The sequence below is a fragment of the Lipotes vexillifer genome, unplaced genomic scaffold, assembly GCF_000442215.2.
Source record: "Lipotes vexillifer unplaced genomic scaffold, Lipotes_vexillifer_v1.1 scaffold189, whole genome shotgun sequence".
Taxonomy (NCBI): Eukaryota; Metazoa; Chordata; class Mammalia; order Artiodactyla; family Lipotidae; genus Lipotes; species Lipotes vexillifer.
Window position 1 is genome coordinate 3,731,033 of NW_006785816.1, and position 27,512 is coordinate 3,758,544.

The 27,512-nt window shown below is 40.1% G+C and overlaps 2 protein-coding genes across 3 annotated transcripts in view; one reads left to right on the top strand and one right to left on the bottom strand.

Annotated features, from left to right (window-relative positions):
• FIRRM (FIGNL1 interacting regulator of recombination and mitosis) overlaps positions 1-9,255 on the top strand; it is a 45,613-nt gene extending 36,358 nt beyond the window's left edge. Inside the window, exons 18-24 of the mRNA XM_007458129.1 lie at positions 691-813; positions 2,444-2,539; positions 4,183-4,296; positions 6,000-6,104; positions 6,771-6,851; positions 7,762-7,881; positions 9,067-9,255. Coding sequence (XP_007458191.1) covers positions 691-813; positions 2,444-2,539; positions 4,183-4,296; positions 6,000-6,104; positions 6,771-6,851; positions 7,762-7,881; positions 9,067-9,255 — 828 coding nt within the window. The remainder of the gene's footprint in view (positions 1-690; positions 814-2,443; positions 2,540-4,182; positions 4,297-5,999; positions 6,105-6,770; positions 6,852-7,761; positions 7,882-9,066) is intronic.
• A 137-nt stretch (positions 9,256-9,392) lies between these two features.
• The window catches only part of SCYL3 (SCY1 like pseudokinase 3), a 39,376-nt gene continuing 21,256 nt past the window's right edge, over positions 9,393-27,512 (bottom strand). The window contains exons 8-14 of one of the 2 annotated variants that reach the window (XM_007458130.1): positions 25,571-25,648; positions 23,334-23,473; positions 22,495-22,679; positions 14,695-14,866; positions 12,106-12,264; positions 10,585-11,285; positions 9,393-10,054 (exon numbers count right to left, since the gene is read on the bottom strand). In XM_007458130.1, the coding sequence (XP_007458192.1) occupies positions 9,995-10,054; positions 10,585-11,285; positions 12,106-12,264; positions 14,695-14,866; positions 22,495-22,679; positions 23,334-23,473; positions 25,571-25,648 (1,495 nt within the window). In that variant the 3' untranslated portion in view covers positions 9,393-9,994. The remainder of the gene's footprint in view (positions 10,055-10,584; positions 11,286-12,105; positions 12,265-14,694; positions 14,867-22,494; positions 22,680-23,333; positions 23,474-25,570; positions 25,649-27,512) is intronic. The other variant, XM_007458131.1, reaches the window with a different exon arrangement.

A 27,512-nucleotide genomic window follows, 5' to 3' on the forward strand; every position in this document is an offset into this window, starting at 1 on the left:
GGTCACTTAACATGCTTATTTGTAAAAGGAAATAAGTAAATCATACATTAAAAGCTGTATGGTAATTACATAAAATTAAGTGTGGTTGTTGACGTATAATAGATGAAAGGCAAGGTTACTGATTGTTACCACGCCCAAACCAGCCCCATTCCTGGCCAGTCAGAGAGATAAGAGCGAATCCAGGGAAAATTGTCTTTAGTTTCAAATTCTAGATAGTGTACTTAGGTACTATATTTGTTTATTGAATGCAGTGTTGCTGAAAAATTTTAAAGTTTATAAAACAGCAGCAACAATAATCTGGTAACTTTAAAAGACTGCTAAGTACATAATGTAAAAAAATAAAATTTTTAGCTGATGAAGATTATAAATTAGCTTGACCATACTGGCCATTTGTATCAAACCTATTTATTAAAATACGATGGTGTTTACATTTTGTTAAATTTTCAACCTAAAATGAAAAAAAGTTTATTTAGAAAAATGAAGTAAATGTTTCTGTGTATAAGGAAAATTAGTTTTAGCAAAATATACATGTATTAAATCGCTGAAGAGATGGTTTTGGGTCTTAGAAATATAATTCTACATGGGTTTTTATGAAGAGTTGTAAGTAACTCAAAACCTCCAGGTAATTGGGTTCCAGCTCCTTTAGACTGGTATCTAAACTCAGGTCCTTTCCCTGTCTCTCCCCTTTAGAACACAGTGCTCTCTGCTTTGCTTGCTGTATGTAATTCTGCTAGTGAAGCTCTGGATATGGGACAGCAGACTGCAGTTAAGGAAGTTGGGAGTCAGCTTTGGGCTCTTTTAAACATTAAACTGGTAAGGAAAGCAGCTAATCATTTCCCTGAAAAACAAATAAAATATTGAAAAAAGAATAATACTGAAATTTCCCTGTAGAGTAAAATGTATGTAATTTCTTTATTTTTTTATTTTTTTTTATTGCTGTATGCGGGCCTCTCACTGTTGTGGCCTCTCCCGTTGCGGAGCATAGGCTCCGGACACGCAGGCTCACCGGCCATGACTCACGGGCCCATGTGGGATCTTCCTGGACCGGGGCAGGAACCCGTGTCCCCTGCATCGGTAGGCGGACTCCCAACCACTGCGCCACCAGGGAAGCCCTGTATGGAATTTCTTTAGGTTCTTGGTAGAACTTGTGATCAGAACTTAAAATACCTACTGGTACTCTTTCAGCCAGTTGTATTTAAGAGTGTGATAGGGCTTTCCTGGTGGCGCAGGGGTTGAGAGTCTGCCTGCCTATGCAGGGGACATGGGTTCATGCCCCGGTCCGGGAAGATTCCCACGTGCTGCGGAGCGGCTGGACCCGTGAGCCATGGCCGCTGAGCCTGCGCGTCCGGAGCCTGTGCTACGCAACGGGAGAGGCCACAGCAGTGAGAGGCCCGCGTACCGCGATGAGTGGCCCCTGCTTGCCGCAACTGGAGAAAAAGCCCTCGCACAGAAACAAAGACCCAACACAGGCAAAAATAAATAAATATTTTTTTTTAAAAAAGAAAAAAGTGTGATAGAATTATATTAGTAAAACTAGAACCTACTGAAGTGAAAGTGATGTTCTAGCTAACTATTTTCAAGACCAGTTTGATCCTATTTTTTAAAAAAATCTCTTCTATTGTTTTTTTCTGTCTTTGGTTGGTATAGCTTGTTTGTTATTCCAAGGTCTTTTTATAAAATCTTTTGGGCAGTGGAGAGTGAGTGATGTGGCTTAAAGGTGGAAGGGGCAAGTAAATGGATATGGCTAATTGGTATTACTCTTTTCCAGAAAAGCCAGAAAGCCAAGTGATGATCAGGCTAGAATTAGAATGATGGTATGTTCCACAGATCATTGTAGTTTAGAAATCATATTTAGTTAAATATCTAAATATGACATTTAAGTTGAAATAAATGTGTGACGTCTGATTGTCCCGGTCAATGGAAGCTGAAGGCAACATTCACACTTGGGAAATAATAGAAACGGTTTTGCAGATGATGTTTTATCATTAAAGTTTATGTCTAAGGTCAGATTTCACTACTGCAGCATTTTGACTTCAATGAGTACTTTGATCCTTAAAAATCATTCAATAAATATTCACTGAGGACCTCTCTTGGTGATATAGCTTACAATATCATGATAGAAACAATTATGGAGAGGAGAAATGGAATTTTAAGAAGACTAAGGAATAAGCAAGCTTTTTCAGTGACATATAAAAGTAATTAGATCCCCATCTGAGTTAAATCTTGGTTTGAAACATGGCTCTGCTTTTTCCTAGCTCTGTGATCTAGAGCAAATTATTTAACCTTTCTGCCCCTTTTTCTTATTAAAGTGATAATACCTATCTCACAGTTATAAGGAATAAGTGAGGTAATAAAGTGCTTAGCATATATAATAAATGCAAAGGTTGCTATTCTCATGGAAATGAAAATTTTCCCCAAAATTATTTTGTGCTTCTTATTTAAGGTAACAGGTCAACCTTATGTTCAACAGACACTCTGCCTTTTACTTCCACTGCTGGGATTTTTCATTCAAACTCTAGATCCTCAGCTGATAAGTCAGGTAAGAATAGTGAGCAAGTTATCTGTTCTTCTCTGTCTCCTTGATGCTGAGTAGTCAGACCTTTTTCATTGTTGCTGCTAACTGCTCAGGAAAAATCCCTGAGGTTAGGAGTCATAGTTTACGTTTGAACCCTGCATTCATAGCATTTTCAAAGGCATGCCAGCAGCTGTGGGAGTGTGGAATATAACCACCATGGACTTAAGGATAATCCTCATTGTTTCTTTGAAGAAATTAAATGACTAAGGAGGAGCACTACTGAATTTTCTCTCTGGCCCCCAGCTTGCATGGCAGAACAGGGGTCACTGGGGGATCCGTGTGGTGTTGCCTCAGGTATGCCTCACTTTTGGAGGTTCTAAGCGATGGAGAGAGGGAAAAACGGAGAAGGCCTTCATCTTACCTGAAGTGATTTGAGGCTTTGGAATGAGTCCATACTGGACGGACTTGATCCCCAAATTCAGGAGTGGCTTAAGCGTACAGTCACTTAAGAAACAAAAACTGTCCCGAGGTAAAGCTAACCTTTCCTATTTAGGAGGATGACAGAAGAAGTAATACCCTGTCACAGCATATTGCAGAGTGAGACTAGCAACACTTCGTTTTTAGTACCTGGTTTCTGGTTGTGCACATGAAGAACTTAGCATTAACAAATATTTACTAATTAGGTATATTTTAAATTACCATTATGTGTAATTACAGAGAATGAGAATATAATAAAATAATTGACTCAAAATATGTTGATTCTGAAGATTATAGTTTTTTTGAAAAATTAAATAGTGATCGTTTTGATGTAAATAATTTTGCCTACCTTCAAAAACTCCAAATAACATTTTAAAATTTCAACATAAGTAAATTGTTCATTTAGATATTGCCTCCTTTATAGACTAGCTCAGTGCTCCTTTAAACCAAGGGTTGGCAAACTATGGCCTCCTGGCTAGATTCTGCCCTCCTGTTTTCAGCACAAGTGCTAAGGATGATTTTTACATTTTTAAAGGTTAAAAAAAAATGTGTGTGTGGGCTTCCCTGGTGGCGCAGTGGTTGAGAGTCCGCCTGCCGATGCAGGGGATACGGGTTCGTGCCCCGGTCTGGGAGGATCCCACATGCCGTGGAGCGGCTGGGCCCGTGAGCCATGGCCGTTGAGCCTGCTCGTCCGGAGCCTGTGCTCCACAACGGGAGAGGCCACGACAGTGAGAGGCCCACATACCACAAAAAAAAAAAAAAAAAAAAATGTGTGTGTATGTATATATATGTAACAGGGAACATGTTGCCTGCAAAGCCTAAAATATTTACCATCTGGCCCTTTACAGAAAGTTGGCCAACCCATGTTTTAAATAATGAACTTTTCTCTCTAGAATTTAAAATACAAAATAATTTTTGAAGATTTAAAAGAAGAGCACTGGTATATCATTTTTCAGAAACACATGGATTTTTCATTATTTTACAGTGGTTGGTAGGACTGATGTTGTAATGATTGACTCGGTCATTTTGTTTTATTAAAATTCCACCTGTGAAGTGTAGGCTTTGTGGAATGTTCGACTGTCCTGGGTTTGGTTTTGTTTCCCCTCCTACATACCCATCAAAATCTTAGTCATGTCTCTACAAAGCATTTGTTTTTATTTATAACTGTTCTTTGGTCTTTGTGCCCTTAGGTAATAACTTTGCAGACCTCACTACTCAAATCAGAGCCTCCTGACCATGTTCGTTTGGCAGTTCTTGATTTTCTGTCTTCCCTAGGAAAACTTTTTATACCTCAAGCCATCCAGGTAATACTCTCTTAATTCTTTTGTTCCCATGTTAACAGAATCTCTAAGAATTACTGATGGATTTTCAGGCTTTAATTTCTGAAATTCTGTGGATTGTTGACAAAGAAAATTGGGGGGAAAATATATTTTGTGAAGAGAGGGTGACTGTCAAAATAGAACTCATTTTATTTACTTTTAGAAAAATATATGTTGACATACAAGTAATTTATAGGGTTGGCTATGGTGTGAGATTTGTTCTAGTCGGGCTCTAGCACACAAAGTTCCTGAGGAAGGAAAACATATTTATGTCTTCTAGAGAATGGTGTATAATGAGGAAATGGGGTGATTTATAAAAGTTATTCTCTTGGTTTTATATCCATGAAAGGCAGCCTGTTTGTTTAAGACGGTATTTTTGAAAACGTTGCAAAGTATATATAGAGTTGACAAATGGATATTTTTTTATAAAACTGTAAAGGCCTGGCAATACACTTCTACTGAACTTTAAGATTTAAGACATGCTTCACAGCAAAAGGAGGGCTTCCTCCTAAATTGAGTTTTTTCTTCGTTATTACTGTCTGTGGTCAAAACAACAATTCTAGACAGTTGACCTTTTTTTCCCACCTCCACGGGAGATATTATACTATAAAGAGTTCAGTGATGAGAACTTTTTACGTTAACTTGAGCAGAAAACATGATGGACAGACGTTATCTCACTACGTATTGATTAAAACCTTTGAAACCAAAAATTGAACTGGTTAGTTTCTAAAGGGCTCTCTTGTTCGCAGGTAAACAATACCATACCATTTGTTTTCATCACGTAAGGTGTCTCATGAGATAAGTGTGTACTTGCCAGCTTCTTTTCAACTCTCTGGACAAAAGTATTCAAAGATACTTGGATTTGAGCTATCTTCTTTTTAGCATAAAATGAATGTATTCTAAAATGCTGCTTCATTAGTGCATAACTACTGACCCTAATGGGCCCAGAACCTATGGAACAAATGTTTTATTAGCAGACGTTACCTTACATATTCCCAGGAGTGAAGTTAAGGTGTGAAGAAATTTTGGGGATTCATCAGCATATGAGAGGCATTTGAAGCCACATGATGAAATTGATTCATTTATTCATTCAAGAAAAACTAGAGTTCTTGCTATGTGTCAGGCACTATTTTAGTCACTGGGGGTTCAGTAATGAATGAAACTAATAAATACTGACTCTCAACTGTTGTGAGGCAACAGACTAATAAAATGGGGATATATGTAGTGTACTAAATGGTAGTGAGTGCTACGGAGAGAAATAAAGCAGGGAAGGGGAAGAAAGGACGTATGTTGCGGGGGCAGAGTCTTAAATCGAACTCTGTCACTGGAGTCCTCACCACGGTGACATGTGGGTAAAACCTGAAGCTGAGAGAGCAAGCCAAGCAGGTATCTGGGGGAAGCATTTCCAGAGCAGGGGAAATAGTAAATGGAAGATCCCAAGATGGGAGCACGCCTGATAGGAGGGCGAACGCAGAGGCAGTGGGGCTTTGAAGGCTGTGGTGAGGACTTTGGTTTTTACTCTGAGGGAAATGGGAAGCTACTGGAAGGATTTGAGCAAAAGAGTGACATGATTTAACATGTTTTAACACGTGTTCACTGGGACGGAATTATGGAAATTTGACGTTAGAATAATCAGTGTACTCTGCTGAGGTTTTCCTCTATTTAATAAGGTTTGGTTTTCTTTTTAGGACAAAATTCTGCCCCACCTACCTTCTGTTTTTGCCTTACTGCTAGCTGACAGGAATTGGCTACTAGAACAACATTCCTTGGAGGCATTTACTCAGTTTGCTGAGGTAATTAGAAGGCCAGTCTATCACAGTGACCTCTAAAATAATTTAGTATCTCAGATATTCCAAAACATTCCAAAAACATTTATTGAGCTGCTTTTGTATCTCAGTCATAAAATTTTCTGCTGGAGGATATATTACTAGTCATCTATTTTACAGGACCTAATAATGAGGCCCAGAGAAGTGAGGTAACTTTCCTAAGGTCCTATGAGTAGTAACAATCAGAACAGGCGTTCAGACCAGGTGTACTAACTCAGACACTATTTTGGCGTCGATTGAGAGTACATTTCGTCTCTACCTATCATCACAGGGGCTAGAGTTTGATGAACACAGACCTGTTAGCTTGGTTCTGTAGAGAAGGCGACCCTGCCGTTGGGTTACTTTTACCCACTGTAGTGCAGCGTGCCTTTGGTCATAAGGGGGCCCAGAGATGTTGGGATGACTGGGCAGAAGTCATTACAGCTTACAGCTCCACACTTGTGCAGAATATTGTATTAATTATCCTGAGGCATCCTGAAATAACTATGAGCTTATTATCTTTTGAGTATCCTCTGGCACTGAGTATTTTCTTTTAAAATGCATTTTTAATTAAGGTAGCTCTTAAAACTCATGTACTTGTCTTTGCAAGCTGTTGAAATATATTGAAATTAGTTTTGTCAAATCTTTTAATAGGGAACAAATCATGAAGAGATAGTTCCACAATGTCTCAGTTCTGAAGAAACAAAGAAGAAAGTTGTCTCTTTTCTGGAGAAGGTATTTTATTTATATAGAATCAAAATAGTAGTGGCACATATTTTGTTCTTTATCATGTTACTTTTTTTTTCAAATTATAACCAAGTTGAATATCTTTGTTAGCTCCAGTTTTTCACAGTACTTAACACAGTGGTGACCCACATTATTATTAAGCAGTTGGGACCTCATTACAAGTCAGAAGTAAAACACTTTGGAGTCGCTCTGCCTGTAGTTTGGGATACTATTGCATTGATCATTCAGGCAGTGAGATGAAGAATGAGGATCCCTCATCCGTTACTCATCATAATTAGATTCACATGTAGAATCGTAGGCCTGCGAGGATCATGTTCACTCCTGTAATTTAGTCATGGCTTTTCCAAATAGTGACTTTCCAAACTGTTGAATCATATGGCTCCCATATTTGTGCACACTTTGAAACTTATATGGAGATAGTGGTAGGATGTAAGTTAAAGGTTAACTGAAGCACTCATAGAACAGTTAAACCACAAATTTAGAATGCTGGGAGAAAGTGAATTATGCTTAAGTACTTAATTTTTAAATATAATCTCATTATTGAACTGGACTGTGATCTTATTTTTATATATGCATATATTACATATCGGCTGGATGGTAAGTAAGTGTGTGCACATGTTGCTTTTAACAATTTCTCACCCTATTCAGTAAAGGCTATCAGACTATCATTTTTCTGTAGGGAAGGAGAACACTGTGGAATAATTTATACTGAGGATACATTTACAGATGACTCCAACTTACTTCCAGAATTTGCTTAGCTCACAGGCTAAACCAGAACAGTTTAACATCCGGCACTTAAACACGCAGGCCTTTTTCACCTTCTGAATACACACCATTTTAATACTGAGTAGAGAATGCTAATGTTGATGTTTGCTTGGTTTTTCATGGTCTCTGGCAGACGGGGTTTGTAGACGAAACTGCAGCTGCCAGAGTGGAACGTGTCAAACAGGAAAAAGGTACTTTCTGGGAGCCCTTTGCTAAAGTTACTGTAGAAGAAGCAAAGAAGTCATCTTTACAGGTATGGACTGCTTTTCAGTGTGGATCAAGCTTTGCCTTATTACTTACTGATAAAACAGAAACTAGCATGGTTCTTGGCTTCATACTGAATATCAAAATAAATAGATCTAGACATGTAAAATTGTTTTATGGTAGCTACTCTTTTAAAAATCACATTTCTTCTTCCTGAAAGGATATCAACACATAGAACAGAGGAGGGACTACAAAAAAAGTTTTAAACATCATACAAAATATACTCTTTTAACATAACTGTCAATTATTTGTAGTAACCTTTGGGAAAGTTATGTCTTCGTACCAGTGGCGCTATAAATGCAGTAGTTTCTGAACCACAGAAGAAAACCAATTAACTTACCTTCCAAAATGTTTACTTTGATCCTTTGCCTCATTCATCAAATCAGCCTAAAGAGTTTTTGGCACTGTCTAGAAATCACATCTACCTATTTATTAAAAGGCAGAAATCTGATACTTCTAAGGATATTTAAACTTGTTTTGAGCAGTAATAGTATATTTGGAATGGTAATCCATAATGGTAAATTTAAGTTACAGTTCTCATTAAAAAAAAAAAAAAGAAACTAACTTGTTTTTAATACATGTTAACTTTTATGCCTTACATCTGTAAAGTTAAATATATCAGTAGTATAAATAAGCCCTCAAGAATTTATATGTTATGACCTTCCTTAGGAAGACAGGGATTATAAAAACTGTCTTGGCCCCAATCCTTCCTCCCCTTCCTGGTGCGGTAATGTTAGAAACCCTGGCAATTTACTGAACTGGCTCCGAAAGCATCATTATAAACTCAGCATTAAAAAGAAAAACAGCAGCCATTTAGAAAATTCATATTTGGGGCCTTTCTGTAAGGACAGATTATATGGCTAAAGAATACTCACTGGAAGTTACTGGACAAGGCAGCACTTCTTAGTTTCCTTCAACCTTGAGCATTAATGGTAGTAGCAGCCTGAATCCCTGTGACAAACCAAAAATGCCTTCACACCTCTCTCCAGACGCTTGCAGGGGGCGGGTGCCCTCCTGCCCTTGTGAACCAATAACTAGAATGAAATTTGCATATAAAACTTTACAGGTTTAGAATTTGTCCTTATAAGCTTTACTCTAGGCCAAAAGGAAAGTTCTTTACCTTTACCATTTTGGAATGGGTATCATGGCACTACTTGTTTTTCTCATTTGCCAGCCTTCTGCAAAAAGAGCCCGTCACGAGCTCCCCTTGGAAGAAGAGTACAGGTCAGCACTGCAGGCAGCAACAGCGGCCTTGGAGGCAATCGAGTTGTTACTCCAAAAGTCTCCTCCTCCAGACTGGCTTCTGACAAAAATGGAGACACTCCAAGAAAGGATTGATAAGCTAAAACATCATGTATTCTAGGGTGGAAACTGAATGGACTGGACCATATTATCACTAGGTAGAGTTGGATGATTTTTTTTGTCATTTTCCAGACATTTCACCTATAGATGAAAATATTGATGTAGTTATATGTCTGTACATTTTCTAATACATAAAACTTTTCTAAAGTTGATTCTAGTTAAAATAGTCTTTATTGGACATTTAGAGAACAGGATGGTGGGGATATATCTCATGAAGAGCTTTGGTACAAGGTAATAATACAGGAACAGTCGGTAACTCACTCAGATAGTACATCTGTAAACAAATAAGCTGCCTAAGGAAACCTTAGCAATTTAAAATCATTTATATACTGTATAGCTAAAATTTTTTCAGTAAGTTGATTTCATAATAGAGCTTACTCTTCTGACAAATAGCACAAAATTAAGCTAATCAGCTTGAGTTTTTGTATTTATTTTCTTTAATTGTTCTGGAAAAAAGCAGTAAGGTCAACCTTTCCACAGCCACTTGCACTTCACAGAAACTGGCCTCAGTCAGACACACAGCCTCTTCCTCTGAGAAGGGCTGTGAACCTCTGCACGGCCCAGGGCTCCCCGTCAGCACGCCAGGTCTCACACTTCCGTTGGCACTGACTGGAAAAAGAGCTCCTGGTATGAGAAAAACAGGATGCTTTTGGGTTTTCTTGTCTGCAGAGCCTGCTTTTGAGGTATTTGATTTTTTAAAAAAGGAATCCATTTTCCTAAAGATTAACTCACACCCGTTGTCACCAGTTGCTGTCTTCCCAGTTCAGATCGCCATCTTCTCCCCAGCCTGTAGCCTCTCCCTGCAACAAGAGAAAGCAAGCCAAGGGCAACCTGCTGAAACAAATCATGTTCAGATTTGAAAGATCAGGAATTTAAAAGGGGCGCAACGTGTGTCTTTTGATGCCAGAATACATTTCCTTGTACTAAGTAAAATAATTTACTGGAATAGGAAGCTGAAAAGTAGAATTACTTTGGTTCCAGAATTACAAAACCACACTATTGGAAAATAACGTTCCAAGGACCATATAAGCCAATAAAATCAGCTTGATGACACCACATTCTTGGTTTAATCCCTTTTCCAGACAAAAAGATTATTATTGTAAAAAGTGGCCCATTTATTAGCCCAAGCACTGCTACATTTTTCTAGGGAACGAAAGATGCCATTTATAGGAACTGATCTTATTCATTTTATGCTTGATCATGTTATCCAATTGTGGACATCAGTCTTTTCTCTCACTGGGAAAACAGCATGTTTGTTATCAATGGGACAGTGCAGCTTCTACCTGTGAGGGAAACACATAAACTAGTAGCACAATTTAATAATCCTCACCTCAGTAATTTCTGCTGCAGCAAATTTTGAGGAAAAGTGCATCACTGATGAGACATTATTATCCTTGTTGGGAGCTACTGTTTCTGTCCTCAGTTCAGGTAAAATAAGAATAGCAGCTGAAGGCTTAATTTCTGGGATCATATCAGCAAACCAATCCAACTCTGGGTCTTTTACTGGCTTCTTTTTCACCTGTATGGTAAACTCCTCTCCTAAACCAAGTTCTGATGGAACTTTAAGGCGGCTTTCTTGTGACGACACTTTCGGTGGCTTGGTTTGGTCTGGGTCATCCCTGCTTCGTGCAAGACTGGTCTTTTGGGGTAGGCTTGTTTTCAAAGGCTTGGCCTCTTCAGTGAGTGGACGCAAAGTAGGAGTGGCCTTTTGCTCCCCTGAGGTAACAGGTCTTGCAGCCGTGATTCCACCTCCTGGGTTTATTTCAGTATCTACGCTGCTGGGCTCAAAGTCATCCCAAGCTGCCTCCTCTGCATTCAAGTCGGTGAGTGGGGACCTGGCAGCAGCATGGGGGTCTGCAGGGCAAATCTCTGTGTCGACAGGTTTATCCTCAGGCTCCTCAGGCTCGCTCCAGTCAGGCCACTCCTCAGACTTTTTAGAACTCGACTGGAACTTTTCACTGTCTCCTGAGGTGATTTTCACATCTGAGATTCCGTTGATGGGAAATTTAATAGGCTGAGAAAACTGATCGCCTGTGGGGGATAAGTACAAGAATTATTCTCATAAAACGTTGGTTTTAAGAACAAGCAATATATTTAGGAGAAAGTTAACATCTATACAGAAACGTATAGATCCAATCCCTTGGAAATATCCATGTACACTGAAGTATGAGATATCCCAGCAGAACATAAATCAACAAAGATGTGATGTAAGTTAAACAAATACTTAAATCATAATTTGATGGAAGCATCCCAAGCAACAACTAACTGGAGCATCTAATCCTTTACTAAATATTCAGACATACTGTTTACTGGCATAACTGTCTACAAACAAAGATAAAAATGTTCTAAGCCAGGCGATGTTACCCTTGAGATGTTAATTACGTACACCCTGAAAAAGTGCTGTGTGCTCAAATAAGTTTGCCTCGCCCAACATATCCTCATTTTAAACAGATTTTCTTAAGTGCAGTCAAGTCACTGAAGTCTTGTGCATTGTGGTCTGATTCTGTGCTCAATTCCCCAAACTTATTTAACCACAGAACTCCTCTTTCATAGCACACCTATTAACATCTTCCAGAACTATCATTCTTTGATACAATTTGGAAGAAGTCCCAAAGTAAAGTATCTGGTGCAAAAAAGAATGCAAGCAACGCCTTCACCAGTTATGAGAAAAGACAGGTATATATACCCTATAGTCCAGTGAAAAAAGACAGACCCAAGCTGACTAAATAACAAATAAGAAAAATCAGTCTCAATATTCCCAAAGTGCCCTTAAGGTTCAGAATTTAAACTTATTACTCAGGAAAACATTCACCCAAGCAGTGGAACAGCTATGTAAGTTTAATGAATCTACCTGTCTGTAAAAGAGTACTGTAGTAATCTCGCTGTATGTGCTTCTTGCTGGTGATGGGCATGTTGCCAGAAAAACATTTAGGGAATACGCTAGAGGAGGGGTTCTTCAGGACAGGTGAGATCTGACTGCGCTGGCTGCAGACGACATGCGTGGGAGAATCTGAATATAAATAAAAACTCCAAGAAAATGAAAGGGGTAGTAAATTGCTTTTCCTATCACATGTTAGGTGAGCAATGGTTAAGAGAAAAGGGTATATTTAACACAGATAAAAGATAAGTTGCAGAAAGAGGGCACCTCCAAATATTTGACATAGTAACTATGTTAACATAGTAACATAGTACTATGTTAAGTAAACATAGTTACTTAAGGGAGGGACTGCCTGTCCTAGAGGCATTTAAGAACAGGCTGTGTCCACATGGTGGTAACGGCACAGAAAGGTTTCAAGCATAGGTGAGCAGTTGAAGTAGACAGAAAACAAAACCTTTAGGGTACCTAATTATAAAAGCTAACAGCCTTTAAAAACATCTTAGTGGTTATTTAAAATCATACTTGATTCTACTTACTTTCCTTTTCAGAATAAAGAGTACAAACACACCAATGTGAATGTACTTAATGCCCCAAGGCTGTACACTTAAAATGTTTAAAATGGTAAACTTTGTTACAGACATTTAATGCCCAAGCTGGGAAAAGGAAAATGTTTTAAGAAAATGTTGTCTTTAACAGCTTATCAGAAAGTTCATACTCAAGAGTGGGTATTGCTCAAAAGGATCCTAGCAAAATTTCTGGCCAAATACTTCCTCTGCCTTGGAAAAGTGAGGGTGAGGGGGATGGCCTGGGCTAACTCATCACAGGCCACAGCTCCCCTCCTCGGCACAGCCTGGCCTCTACACGCCCTCCACCCTCTTGCTTATTTCTGCCACACTCCTCCCTGCTGAAGTCCTACTCATTTTTCTTACAAAATGTCCCCTTCTCTAAATTGTCCTCCCTAACTCTTGTTCATGCAGACTTATTTCTCTTAGGTACGCTTTTCACTAACCTCCATATTAGCCCTTATGTCTGACCATGCAGGTAAACTGTAAAAGAACAGAAGGAAAAAGATAAAAGTCTAAGAGTACCTCTTTTACACACGCCCCTTCCCCAGCAGTCCCCCATGTCCTGTAGAAGAAGGGCCTCTCTTTTCTATAAACTTGGAATGTAGGCTGCCACCAGGGCTCCCAGCCATCGTGGATGAAAAGCCTAACGTGGCAAGTCAGTGGGATTAGTTTCAAAGTTTTCAGGAAAATCTATTTTAGTGAAAAATTATCTGCTGTAACGTCGAGAACCAGAAAACTCCATCCAGTAAGTAAAAAGGATGTTTGGAGTGGGGACTTTTGCTAATTCAACATGTAAAGCTGCCCCCAGAGACTGACCCTGAAGCCTTATCTCAAAATTATACATACCCTCTCCTCCTGCCAGAAATTCCTCTGGGATGAAATACAAATAAATCTTTCATCTGCTCTTTGTGCACTCTGCTAAAAGAAAAACTGGTAACAACAGACCTCACTCGGTTTGGTATGGACATTTCATGGCTGAAGAGGAGGCGACAGCTTCTCCATCGCCCTCTTTAAGCTCCCTGGACAGGCCACACTGACACTGATTCATTAGCATCAAGGAAGAACTGAACTCTCTTCAAAACGTCAGGAAGTCAGTGTCGCTTTAAAAATTCTCTTGGCATCAAAATTAGAGAGCAGTCTATCGGACAGTTCTTTTCTACTAATAACTGTTTCCATGCTATCTACTCACTATGACTGAGAACCAGATTAGAGATCCAGAGCTTCATAACATGGCATCATCCTTCAGGGTTATACAAAGGAGCAAAGAAGCAATGACACTGTTGATAAAAAATTCTTATCCTTGACTTTTATAGCCTACAAAGATCAGAAACTACTGCTATTTCCATGTAACATCCAATGGGAACATACCAGAAATAAGGATATTTTTTTCTCTTGATTTCTTGAAGTACCTAAAAATCAAGAGCTTGTCACCTAATAGGCCATCAAAATCAAAAGAACTTAAACATCTGTGGTGTTAAGAGCTGCTACAACCTTTTTGGAAACTGACACTATCTATTAAAATTTTAAATATTCAGTATATTCTCTGACTCAGAAATCCAGAAATGAGTGCAATAGCCATCAATAGGGAAATCACTGAATGAATTATATTCAATGAAATACTAGGCAGCTGTCAAAAAACAAAATAAAACTATTAGGCAGTTATGTACTGACCTGGAGACAGGTCCCTGATAAGCTGCTATGTGAAAAAAATCAAGTTGTAGAATTGTGCACAATATTTTTTTTCTTTTTTTTTAAAATCCTATGTGTGTGTGTAAACATACATTTGTGTGTCTTTGTGGGCTTAGAAAAAAGGATGAAAGAATTCCCACTAAGCCATTAAAAATGGTTACCTTAGACGCCCCAGAAGGAGCTGGGGGAGGGAAATTATTAACTTCCTTATGTATCATTTGAATACAGTCTATCTGCATTATCTGTATAATGTTTAAAATCTAATAAATTAAAACAACAACACACTAGGCCTGTTAATCATTCTTACCTTGTGGGGAAAGGTCCATAGTTTTAGTAAAACTTGGTGCAGTGCATTTGAAGACCTTGGTTCTTTCTCCTCCCACAACCACCTCTGGTCCAAGTAGAGAGACCAACACTGCCAGGCTGTGAAGAGTAATTGCCACAATGGAATCGCTGGTATCACGCAGGCCCAGTAATACCTAGGAGTGAATTGGGTAATAAGTGTACGCAGCCATATTGCCTGTCTCTTTCTCCCCTGGTAAACAAGTAGTTGGGCTGCAATCAGTTTGTGCTTGCTCAAGTGAACTTCATTTCTTAGATACGCATTCTAGGTCAGTAGCTCGCAACCTATCTGGTCAAGGACCAATATTTTCTCCCAATCCATCACAGCCTGATACTTTTTCAAAAATAAAACAAAAATGAAATTAAGTAGATAAATACATTAGACATATATTAGGAATAAGATGACTCTGTTAAATTACTATAAAAGGTTTTAGATTTGTCCACGATGCCTGTTGACTCTTGCCTCCAAACCAAGGCCACAGAGTCCTCCCAAGAGCTAGCTCAGCACTTCTAAGCCTACAGCACCGAGTATTCCCAGGTGGTCTTCCATCCAAGTACTAACCAGGCCTGACCCTGCTTAGCATCTGAGATCAGATGAGACGGATGCATTCAGGGTGGGAAGGCTGTAGACAATTCCCCAACCAAGTTCTTGGTGAATCTGAATACTCCGACTGAAAGACAGAGTTGCTGAATGGATTAAAAAACCAAGACTCATCTATATGATGTCATAAGAGACTCACTTCAGGTATAAGTACATACATAGACTGACGGTGAAGGAATGGAAAAAGATGTTCCATGCGAATGAAAACCAAAAGAAGGCTGAGGTAATACTTGTATCAGACAAAACTGAATTTAAAACAAAGACTGTAATAAGAAACAAAGCAGGCATTACAAAATGATAAAGGGGTCAAATCCAACATTTATAAATATTTATGCACTAAACATAGGAGCACCTAAATATACAAAGCAAATATTAACAGACCCTAAAGGGAGAAACTGAGCAATACAGTAATAGTAGGGGACTTTAATATCCCATTTACATCAATGGATAGATCATGCAGACAGAAAGTCAGTAAGAAAACACTGGCCTTGAGTGACACATTAGATTAGATGGACTTAACAGATATACAAAGAACATTTCATGCCAAAGCAACAGAACACACATTCTTCTCAAGTGCACACAGAACATTCTCCAGGACAGGGCATATGTTAGGTGACAAAACAAGACTTGATAAATTTAAGAAGACTGAAATCATATCGAGCATCTTTTCTGACAGTAAAAAAACTAGAAATCAATTACAAGAAGAAAACTGGAAAATTCAAATATGTGGAGGTTAAACAGTATGCCACTGAACAACCAATGATTCAAAGGAGAAATCAAAAAATACCTTGCAACAAATGAAAATGGAAATAAAACATACCAAAATCTATGGGACACAGCCAAAAGCAGTTCTAAGAAGGAAGTTCATAGTGATAAGTGCCTGCCTGAAGAAACAAGAAAAATCCCAAATAAATGACTAATTCTATACCTCAAGAAACTAGAAAGAGACGAACAAAGGAAGCTCACGGTTAGCAGAAGGAAGAAAGTAAGCAGAAATAGAGACCAAAAAGACAATAGAAAAAAAAATTCAATGAAACTAAGAGCTAGTTTATTCAAAAGATAAAATTGACAAATCTTTAGCGAGATTCACCGAGAGAGGACTCAAATAAAATCAGAAATGAAAGGGGAGCTGCTACAACTGATACCATACAAAGGACCACAAGAGATTACTATGAACAATTACATGCCAACAAATTTGACAAACCAGAAGAAATGGATAAACTCCTAGAAACCTACAACCTATCAAGACTGAATCATAAAGAAATAGAAAATCTGAACAGACAGGTCAAGTAAGGAGATTGAATTAGTAACCAAAAACCTACCAACAAACAAAAGTCCAGACACAGATGGCTTCACTGGTGAAGTCTACCAAACATTCAAAGAATTAATACCAATCCTTCTCAAATCCTTCCAAAAAACAGAAGAAGAGGGAACTCATTTTAAAAGGCCAGCATTACCCTGACACCAAAACCAGAGAAGGACACCACAAGAAAAGAAAATTACAGGCCAATATCCCTGATGAATATAGATGCCAAAATACTCAACAGAATTAGAAAACAAATTCAACAATACATTAAAAGGATCATATACCATGATCAAGTGGGATTTATTCCAGTGATGCCAGGATGGTTGAACATATGCAAATTAATCAATGTAATACACCACATTAACAAAATGAAGGATAAAAATCATGTGATCATCTCAATAAATGCAGAAAAAGCATCTGACAAAATTCAACATCCATTCATGATAACTCTCAACAAACTGGGTATAGAGGAAACATACTTCAACATAGTGAAGGCCATATATGACAAGTCCACAGCTAACATTATACTGAAAAGCTGAAAGCCTTCTCTCTGAGATTAGGAACAAGCCGAGGATGCCCGCTCTTGCCAACATGGTATTGGAAGTCCTAGCCACAGCAATTAGGCAAGAAAAAAAAAGATAAATCAGAAAGTAAGAAGTAAAATGGTCACTTTTTGCAGATGACATAGTACTATATGTAGAAAACCTTAAAGACTCCAACAAAAAACTTTTAGAACTAATAATGATTTCAGTAAAGTCACAGAATACACAATCAATATACAGAAATCTGTACCATTTCTATACACTGATAATGGACTGTAAGAGAAAGAAAACAATCTCATTTACAACTGCATCAAAGAATAAAATACCTAGAATAAATTTAACCAAGGAAGTGAAAGACCTGTACACTAAAAACTATAGAACACTGATGAAAGAAACTGAAGAAGACATAAATAAATGGAAAGATATTCTGTGCTCATGGACTGGAAGAATTAGTACTGTGAATAAACTGCCCATACTACCCTAGGCAATCTACAGATCCAAAGCAAGCCCTATCAAAATTCCAAAGGCATTTTTCACAGAAATAGAACAAACAATCCTAAAATTTGTATGAAACCACAAAAGACTCTGAAGAGCCAAAGCAATCTTCAGAAAGAAGAACAAAGCTAGAAGCATCACACGCCCTGATTTCAAACCATATTACAAAGCTATAGTAATCAAAACAGTATAGTACTGGCATAAAACAGTCACATAGGTCAATGGGACAAAATAGAGAGCCCAGAAATAAACGTATACATATATGGTCAATTAATTTATGACAAAAAGAGTCAAGAACATACAATGCAGAAATGATAGTCTATTCAATAAACAGTGTTGGGAAAACTGGACAGTTACATGCAAAAGAATGAAACTGGACCACTATCTTATACCACATACAAAAATTAACTCAAAATGGGTTAATGACTTACATGTAAGACCTGAAACCATAAAGCCCCTAGAAAAAAAACATGGGCAGCAAGTTCTGTGACAACAGTCTCGGTGATGAGTTTTTGGATCTGACACCAAAAGCAAAGGTTACAAAAGTAAAAAAAGAAAGAAGTGGGACTACATCAAACTAAAAACCTTCTGCACAGCAAAGGAAACCATCAACAAAGTAAAAAGGTAATCTACTGAATGGGAGAAAATATTTGCAAATTGTACATCTGATAAGAGGTTAATATCCAAAATATACCAAAAAAACTCATACAACTCAAAAGCAAAAACAGTTTGATTAAAAAATAGGTTGAAGGTATGAATAGACATTTTTCCAAAGACGACAGAAAGATGGTCAGCAGGTACGTGAAAAGATGCTCAACATCATTAAACAACAGGAAAATGCAAATCAAAACCACGGTGAGATATCACCACACACCTGTTAGAATGGCTATCATCAAAAAGAAACAACAGGGCTTCCCTTGTGGCGCAGTGGTTGAGAGTCCGCCTGCCGATGCAGGAGACACGGGTTCGTGCCCCGGTCCGGGAAGATCCCACGTGCCGCGGAGCAGCTGGGCCCGTGAGCCATGGCCGCTGAGCCCGCGCGTCCGGAGCCTGTGCTAAAAAAAAAAAAAAAAAAAAAAAAGAAACAACAGGTGATGGCGAGGATGTGGCGAAAAAGGAACCTTTGTGTGCTGTTGGTGGGAATTTATATTGGTGTAGCCACTATGGAAAACAGTACAGAGATTCCTCAAAAAATTAAAAATAGAACTACCACACCATCCAGTGATTCTACTTCTGGGTATTTCTTTGAAGAAAAAAATACTCAAAAAGATATATGCACGCCCATGTTCACTGCAGCATTATTTACAATAGCCATGATATAGAAATAATTTAAGTGTCTACTGATGGATAAAGAAAAATGTAGTACACACACAGTAAAACTATTCAGCCATAAAAAAAGAATAAAATCTTGCCATTTGCAACAACATGGATCTACCTGGAGGGCATTATGCTATGCTAAGGGAAGTAAGTCAGACAGAGAAAGACGAATACTCATGTGTGTGGTGGTGGGGCAGAGGAAAAACAGAAAAACGAGCTCACAGATACAGAGAACAGATTAGTGGTTGCCAGAGGTGGAAGTGAGGAGGTAGGGAGGAAATGAAATGGGTGAAGAGGGTCAAAAGGTACATACTTCCTGTTATAAAATAAAAAAGTCATGGAGATATAATGTACAGCATGGTGACTATAGTTAATAATACTGTATTGCATATTTCAAAGTTGCTAACACAGTGATTCTTAAAAGTCATCACAAGAAAAAGATTTTGTAACTCTGTATGGTGACACATGGTAACTGGGCTTATTGTGGTGATCAGTTGCAATATATATACATATACACACATATCAAGTCATTCTCCTGTATACCTGAAACGAATATATCAATAATGTACCTCAATTTAAAAAAAAAAAGGTTTTAAATGTTAATTTTCCATATCTGTACTCACCTCATTGCAGAACCATAACAAACAGTTCATGGACTGACAATATTCTGCAGAGCTCACTTAGAAACACTCATCTAGGTCACTAAGAGCTATGTTACCAGTCCTTGGCCTCTTCTCAGTTTTATACACCCATAAGGATAGGACCTTGAAACGTTCTTTATATCTGATGCATATAACACCTTCCCCAAACTAAGCTAATTATGATCTCTTTCCCAGTAACACAAACTGGAATTTAGAGAAACTGGTTATCTCTGAGGTTTGCTTAAAATGAGGAGAGTTAAACTTAGAAGCTATGGGTCAACCATGTTTGTCCATGTGTACACCAAATAATTAAAGCTGGTCTTCAAAAGTCAAAAAGAGAAAGGAACGCAATGAAGACCATATGGCTGAGTCCCAGCTGCACTTGATTTCCATGTAAGGCAGAATGACATCCTTTGATTAAAGTCGCTCTTTTTTTTTTTTTTTTTTTTTTTTTTTTTTTTTTTTAATGGGGGGTTTCAGTTACCTGCAGCCAGAAGAATCTTGACTAAGACATTCACATGGAGCTATCAGGAGAGATTTTGCTCTGAATTGGCAAACACGTATATAAGGAAGATGGCAGGCAAAGCATGTGCACCAGCCAGACACAAGGCTATCAGGAGTCCTGGGCTCTGGTCCTTGCTCTGCCAGGGGTTCTCAATATGACTCGGCCAATTAATCGCTTCATTATTCTGGTCCAGTTTCCTCATATATCCAAGATGAAGGTTTCCAACAGGACTCAACAAAATAACTAACAGGTCCAATGCTAACAAACCAGGCACTTTCTCGAAACAAAGCTGTACAAGTAAACTAAATCATGGCTAGAATTCTATCAACTGAATATGGTAATCATAAACTAAGAAACCACCAAAGCCCAAACCCAAGAGTCATCCTCAAAACTCTCCCATCTAGTGAGAAACTGAGTCCTACCCCTTCTACCCTTAATCACTGCCACCATGTTTTCCCCAGTCCTTGTCATCTCTTAGCAGGACTATTCTAATAACTTCCTAGTTGAACTCCCTTAGTCCATCTTCCACACTGCTCCCAAAGTGAACACTGAAATCAGTCAAGTTATTCCCCTACAGGGGGAGTAGCTCCACTGACAGTTTTCACTGCCTTTCATATGCTGAGTATCTACTTATTATTTGACCTCAGCTCAGTGCCAATTGAGACCTGTGATCTCTATTTCAGTTAGAGTGCTTCATTCCTCTTCTAAATTTTCAGACACAAACAACTACAAGTAGGGTGACAACTACTGCTGCAGATGTAAACACAAAATGCTATGTTGTGGTAGCTAGGCTCTAAAGCCACCCCCCAGTGAACCACACCCCCAGTAGCCACGACCTTGTATAAAACCACCCCACGGTGAACCTGGCCTGACTTCTGTGACTCACTTCAACCAAGAGAATGTGACAGAAGCGATGTTGTCAGTTTCCAATCTCTGCCTTAAGAAGGCTGCTCGGGCACTTCTGGTAGCCTTGGGCAGCCATGGAAGAAGTCCACACACCTTGCTAAGGAAATCATGTGGAGACGTCACATGGGGGAATAGGGGCCCTGAAATGTCCTGAGGCTTTATGGAGAGGGAGCCACAGCTGTCCCGATGTCCCAGGTAAGCCCACCTTTCAACCTTCCCCTCCAAGGTGCCAAGGGGCTATTCTGGATGTGTTATGGGGCCCCAGATGACTGCTGCCTCAGCTGACATCATGTGGAACAACAGAACCCCCAAGCTGAGCCCAATCAATCCAAAGAATCGTGAGAATTAATAAAATGATTGTCATTTTAAGGCACTAAGTTTTGGGGTGATTTGCTACACTGACAACAAACATCTATTATTTCCGATCTACTCTCTCCTTGAAAGCAGGAAGTGTGTTACATACCTCTAGGGCCCTAGTACATAAGCACAAGAACTGGCATAAAACCAGGCCTTATAATTTGTAAATAAATTAATCTGATAGAAAAACAAGTTATTTGAAAAATACCACGTGACCAATAAAATCTTTTAAAACCTTGTACTGAGTTGAATAGCGTCTTCCAAAAATTCATGTCCACCCAGAATGTGACCTTGAAATGCATCATACTGGGTTAAATCCAATGACTGGTGTCCTTATAAAAAGGCCATGTGACAACAGAAGCAGAAATTGGAGTGACACGGCTACAAGCCAAGAAATGCTAAAGGGCTACCAGAAGCTGGGAAGAAGGCAAGGAAGGGTTCTCCCCTAGAGCCTTCAGAGGGAGCCCTGCTGACACCCTCATTTTGGATTTCTAGCCTCCAGAACCACAAGAGAATAGATTTCTCTTGTTTTAAGCCACGCAGTTTGTGGTAATTTTGTTACCTCAGTTACAGAAAACCGATACAAACCTGGAGCCCTGGAGTGGGCAAATCTAACAGGCTCCCTGGTGGCTGACTGATAGGCTGAAAACCACTGACAGGAATCATCTCCTGTTCCTCTCAGTTATAATTTAATTATTTTATAGTAATTTAATTATGACACTTGCACTTTATGTTCACAAAGCATCCCACAAACGAATCTTGTTAGTTTTCCCCCAAAGAATTAGCAAACAGAATTACAGTTTTTCAGGTTATAAACAGGTGAAAACCAAATATGTTAGTTTAACTGATTTGCCTGTGACCGGCCTGGAAATGCAACTTTAATTCCCGCCCTTTGGATCCCAGGAGGCGTTTAAACTGCAGTTCTGCCTCAGGCCTTCTCAGCTGTTCCCCAGACGCTCCAAAGCCCCCCTCCCTCCCAGCTCCCCTGCCCCCAACACCCGCAGCGGGCCCTGACTCCGCCTCCTCCCCTGGACAGCGCTGTGGGCGCCCGCCTGCCCGCCTGCCCGCCTGCCCCCCTGCCCGCCCCGCCCCTACCTGGGGCAGGATGACTTTCTTCAGCTGCTCCTGGGTGAAGTGCCCCACGTAGGCCTCCAGGTGAGACAGCAGCACCGTCCGCACGTGCTCCTCGTGCACCTCAAACAGCCGCAGCAGCACGGGGATCACCCGTGCCTGGAACAGGGCTGGCGAGAGCAGGCGGGGGGCTCCTCCCCTTGCACCGTCTTCTCCCCAGGTCAGACGGAAGAACAACGCGTCACTTCGGTGAAAGGAGCACGAAGCCCAGTGCAGAAACTGAGCCCAGAACTTCACACACGTTCTAAATGCTCTTCTAAATTCCCAAACCAAAGGGAAGTGCTTCTTTTGACCCCAAATTACTCAAGGCTTAACTCTTAATCACACTCCACCTTGTAGAAGTGTTTCTGAAATACTCTATCATACTTAATGTACTATTTACAAAGAAACCTTATGTTCTAATAGAATCCTGAGTCGACAGCTCTTTATATATTTACATCTAATCAATGAGGAATTTCATATACTAGATTCAACGGATATGACTGTTGCAATTTCATCCGCAAAGCCAGGAAGTATGTTAAATGCTACAACAAGAGTTGGCGCTGACGGTCCTCTCCTTCCTAGTAGTTATGGTAGGTTATTCAACAGAGACAGGCATCAGAATCATTTGGGGACCTTTCAAAATACATATTTACCCATCCTTGCTCTGCCCCAGAACGAGTGGATCAGGTACAGGCAAATTTTTAAAAAGCTCCCCAGGTGATTCAGATTACCATGAAATAATCTTGCATTGCACTGCTCAAATATGGACTAATAACTCCCAAACTCTGTAATTACCAATAATACTTTGAAAAAAAATTCACCTTTTTTGGGGCCAAGGAGGTAGGGAAGAAAACTCTTAACAGCTACTGGCTCTGCAAACACCAACTGATTAAGCAGAAGAGGCACCAGCCGTGAAGCTATTAATTCCTCTGACAGGCAGCTGACTCTGTCCAGGAGGAACCTGAGGGCAAAGAAGGAAAGGCTGCGAAACTGGCTGTGACACTGTATCAACTCACTTGTACAGTTTAGACACATGCAGCTTTATTCCACTTCCATCAAAGTGATGAATCTGAAATGTAGCTAGAGAAACTGTAGCTAGGTCAGTCCCCAGGTATTTAAGAAGAACACGGAAGGTGTGAGGCAAGGCCAGCTAGTCAGTACATACACAACCTCCAATCCAAGCTAGGAAATTTTTTTCAAAAACTGGCCCCTCATTAATAGCAAGAGTGCCTTCTCTCCCCGCTAATAAGCCAGAGGCTTTCTGGTCAATAAAAGGTACTTTCTCAAGTTTAAAAGATGTAGGATATTACATTATCTAAAGTTTCCACGGTAAACAAAATACTAGCTTTTGTTACTCAACTTATTAAAACAAGCTATATACAAGCACTTAGTTAGGAAATACACAGATATCAGGTGTTGGCAGTAGTAACACGCCACTATACAATCACCCTGAGCAGGTAATCCTGCCTCCTCCTTAATCGGGAAACAGGCCCCACCATGCTTTATCTCCTGCAAGCCCCTCAGCCACTATCGACAAACCGGTCCACACCCAAACTCACTCCCAGCTCCTTTCCAGGTTCCATGGATGCGAAGGCTTCCTCTTATTGAAGGTCACCCCCACTGAGCCATTGCCCCAACACCCCCTTCTCCCCCAGGGCCATGCACCGACAGCCCCCCAACACAACTGCATCTTCAACTCCTCCCTCACTCCCCCACCAGCTCTGTCCCCTCAGGCTACAAACATGCTCCCTCTCCTCCAGTCTTAAAAAACATCCTTCCTAAAAAGAAAAAAAAAATCCTTCCTTGACTCCATTAGCAATTCTTTAGCAATTCTATGTTCCTCTTCTCCGAGCTTTTCAGGAGATTTTACCCAAAGTCCACTTTCTCACCTTCCACCCACTTCTCAATTCACTGCAGTTTGGTTCGCTCTGCTGAAACAGCTCTAAGACAAGGTCATCAGTGCTCTCCTGGCTGCTACGTGAACAGGTATCTGTTGACTGCTCCTATCTTTCTGAAATTTTCTACTCCTTTGGAATACCAGCCTCCTGGCTCTCTCTCAATCTTCTCCAACCACTGCTTCTGTCTCATTCATCAGCCACTCCCTCCCCACTGGCCCCCTTACAAGGTTGCAGGCCCTGGGGTTACATTTGGGCCACTGTCCTTTTCATGCTACCCACTTTCTATGGGGCAATGTCACCAACTACAGGCTGATGAAGCCTCACATTTGCCTCTAGCTCATCAGCTTAAGACCTCTCTCCTGAGCTTCTGACTCATCTGCCCAAATGCCCACATACATCTCTACCTGAAGTCCCACAGACACTTCAAACCAACACACTGAATGCCAAATTCTGCATTTTCTCTGCATGTAGGTTCTCTCCTCCAGTATTCTCTAACTCTTTTGGTGATAATCACTAAGGCTTGTCGATCTGTTTTAATATTTCTCATCTGTGTCTTCTTCACTGTACCATCACTGCTCTTACATGAGGCCTCACATTTACTACCTGGCCTACTGCAGTCTACCAACCGATCCAAGTCTTATGTGAAATAAACCTGTGCCCTCCATAAAAAACAGAGTGATCCACCCAAGGGGAAACAGCCATCTCACAGCCCGTTTTCACTCCTTTGATGGTTTCAAGGCCTGAAGTCCACTGCTTACCAATAGTGTCAATACTCCTAAGTGCCACGTCCAAGGGTGCCCACCCCTTACCCTCCAGCGCTCATCATTCCTTGCACAAGACATACTGTGTCTTGCCTCTGTGCGCCGGTTCATGTTGCTCCTCTGCCTAGAATACCTCTTCTCTAACCTCCTTCTCCCCTGTCCTGCTGTTTTCAGGATGACCCCCTCAAGCTCCATCACTGTTTAAGGGTTATCAGTCTGTATCTGTTTCCCTCACCAGAACTATCCATCCCAGGGCCTAGAAAAGAACCTGAAGTATAGGAAATGTCACTAAACTTTAAGAAAACAAATGTCTGACTCATCCTCTCTAGGACACCTGAAGTGATTACATGGACTTAACCCAAGTTACTGAATTTTAAGGCCTGAATTTTCTAAACTTACTTGAAAAATTCAGCTTTTTCCTCTTCACTCTTCAATGTTAAACTTTTCAAGAAATTCACAACTTCTAAAAAGTCATTCCTAAATGCCAAAAAAAAAAATGCAGGACAACAGATTAAAGATGGCGTTGTCAAATATTGAAGCCATAACCGCAGACCACACCACAATAATATTCAACAAAGAAACATTCCCCTGTGCCACTTGGAAGATTCTATTATAACTAAGTAGCTTATAAGACAAATACTATGGAACAAGTCCACAGGGAATTTAATATTTTAAGAATATCAAAGAGATCTGTCAAGAGGATACACGCTTAACCACACACACATGTGCATACATAAACGCTAACAAACACTGTGGTTTTAATCATCATCATAATCATCCAAATGTTTTGTTGTAATAGGATGTGGTTACATGAACTATCCTGGGAGAAATGGTATTACCATTACAAAATAGTTGCTGATTCTCAAGTCTCCTTTGGTGAAAACTATTAAAGAGAGTTGGGGAAAGAGGAATTTCTGGTATAAGTCATAGGGATCTTCTCGGTTCTCCCGTTGTAGTTGTCTGGTCACTTTTGCAGCCAGGCAGGGAAGAGGGTGAGAGGAGTGGTCAGTTTCCTGCAGGGTCTCCAGAGAGCCCTGCGGCCACTCAGCTCCAAGCGAACGTCGCCCCTGGAAAGGAGGCTTCAGCGGCAGCCTGCAGCCCCCGCCAGGACAGCTGACCTCCTGGGTCTCCACTCCTCACATTGACACCTGTTTCCCTCTGGCTCAGCAGCAGAGAAAAAGCACAAAGCCTTAACTGAAGTGCAATCAGGTTGGCTTGGCTGCCTCAGCGGGAGCTGCTGGCCCTCCTCCTGCCACCGCCTCTGGCCGGGCTTTCCCCTCTCGTGTAACAATCAGATTTGGGGGACAGAGCGCCGGTGTGTGGTTTTGGCTTCCCTCTCCCGTCTCTGTTTAACACATAATTCTTACTAAAGAACTCTTATCACACACAGTAGTGAGAGCATCTATTTACTGTACAGGATTCTGCTTTGTAGAGATTCTATACCAAGATAAAGTATCACTATGAATCACCCAAAACGACATGGAAATACCTTGGTTAAAAGACTCATAATGGGAAAGGTCTGAACAGTTTCCCTGGAGCGTAAGTGACAAAACCCTTGTAACTACAAGGAAAATACCCCCTCTGCCTTGTTTAATAATATACCCCCCCATCCTTAGAGGTAACTGTCTCCCTCCAGGGATAATATTAGCTTTCCCTTCACTCTGGTTTCTCTCAGGCTTTCCGACTGCAAACACATAGGATTTTTAGTTTCACAACTGACATAAAATTGATTTTACTAATAAAAGTCATGAATGTGGAGTTAACCTGTGCAGAAGTTCTGCAGTCATGGAAATTAAAAAATAAAGGACACATAATTAAAACTAACCTGGAAGAGAGGTTCAAAAACATCTGAATCCAGCGACAGTATTAACAGCTACACTGTGCCCTCCCTCTAAATTGACTTCTTTGCTCTTCCATCATGTATCACTAAACAAAGAAAACAATCTTCTGCCTGAAGAAAAATAAGCTCATTTCCACACCCCCACCCAAGTAAAATTCAACAGTAACAGACTCGTATCACAATGGCAGCAAAAAGGAGAGGCCATGTTTATTAAGTTCCTCAAGTAACTTCCAACTGTAAATCACTGGACACAGCCTAGCTTCTTCACATTCAGAAGCCCTAAGTAATCCAGCTCTAATTTCTAGACCCAGGCCTCCATGACAATTAAGGAGTTCGAAAACTTCCTATCTGTGATAGGAACCTGAGAGGCAACCCAATTTCTCCCTCTATTTTCCCATGTGGACATAATTCACTCTCTTCTAATTATGAAGGATAAGAACAGCAGCAAAAGGGACCTCAGCACTTGGTCCTCCAACACCCACCGCTGGAGCATAACCCACA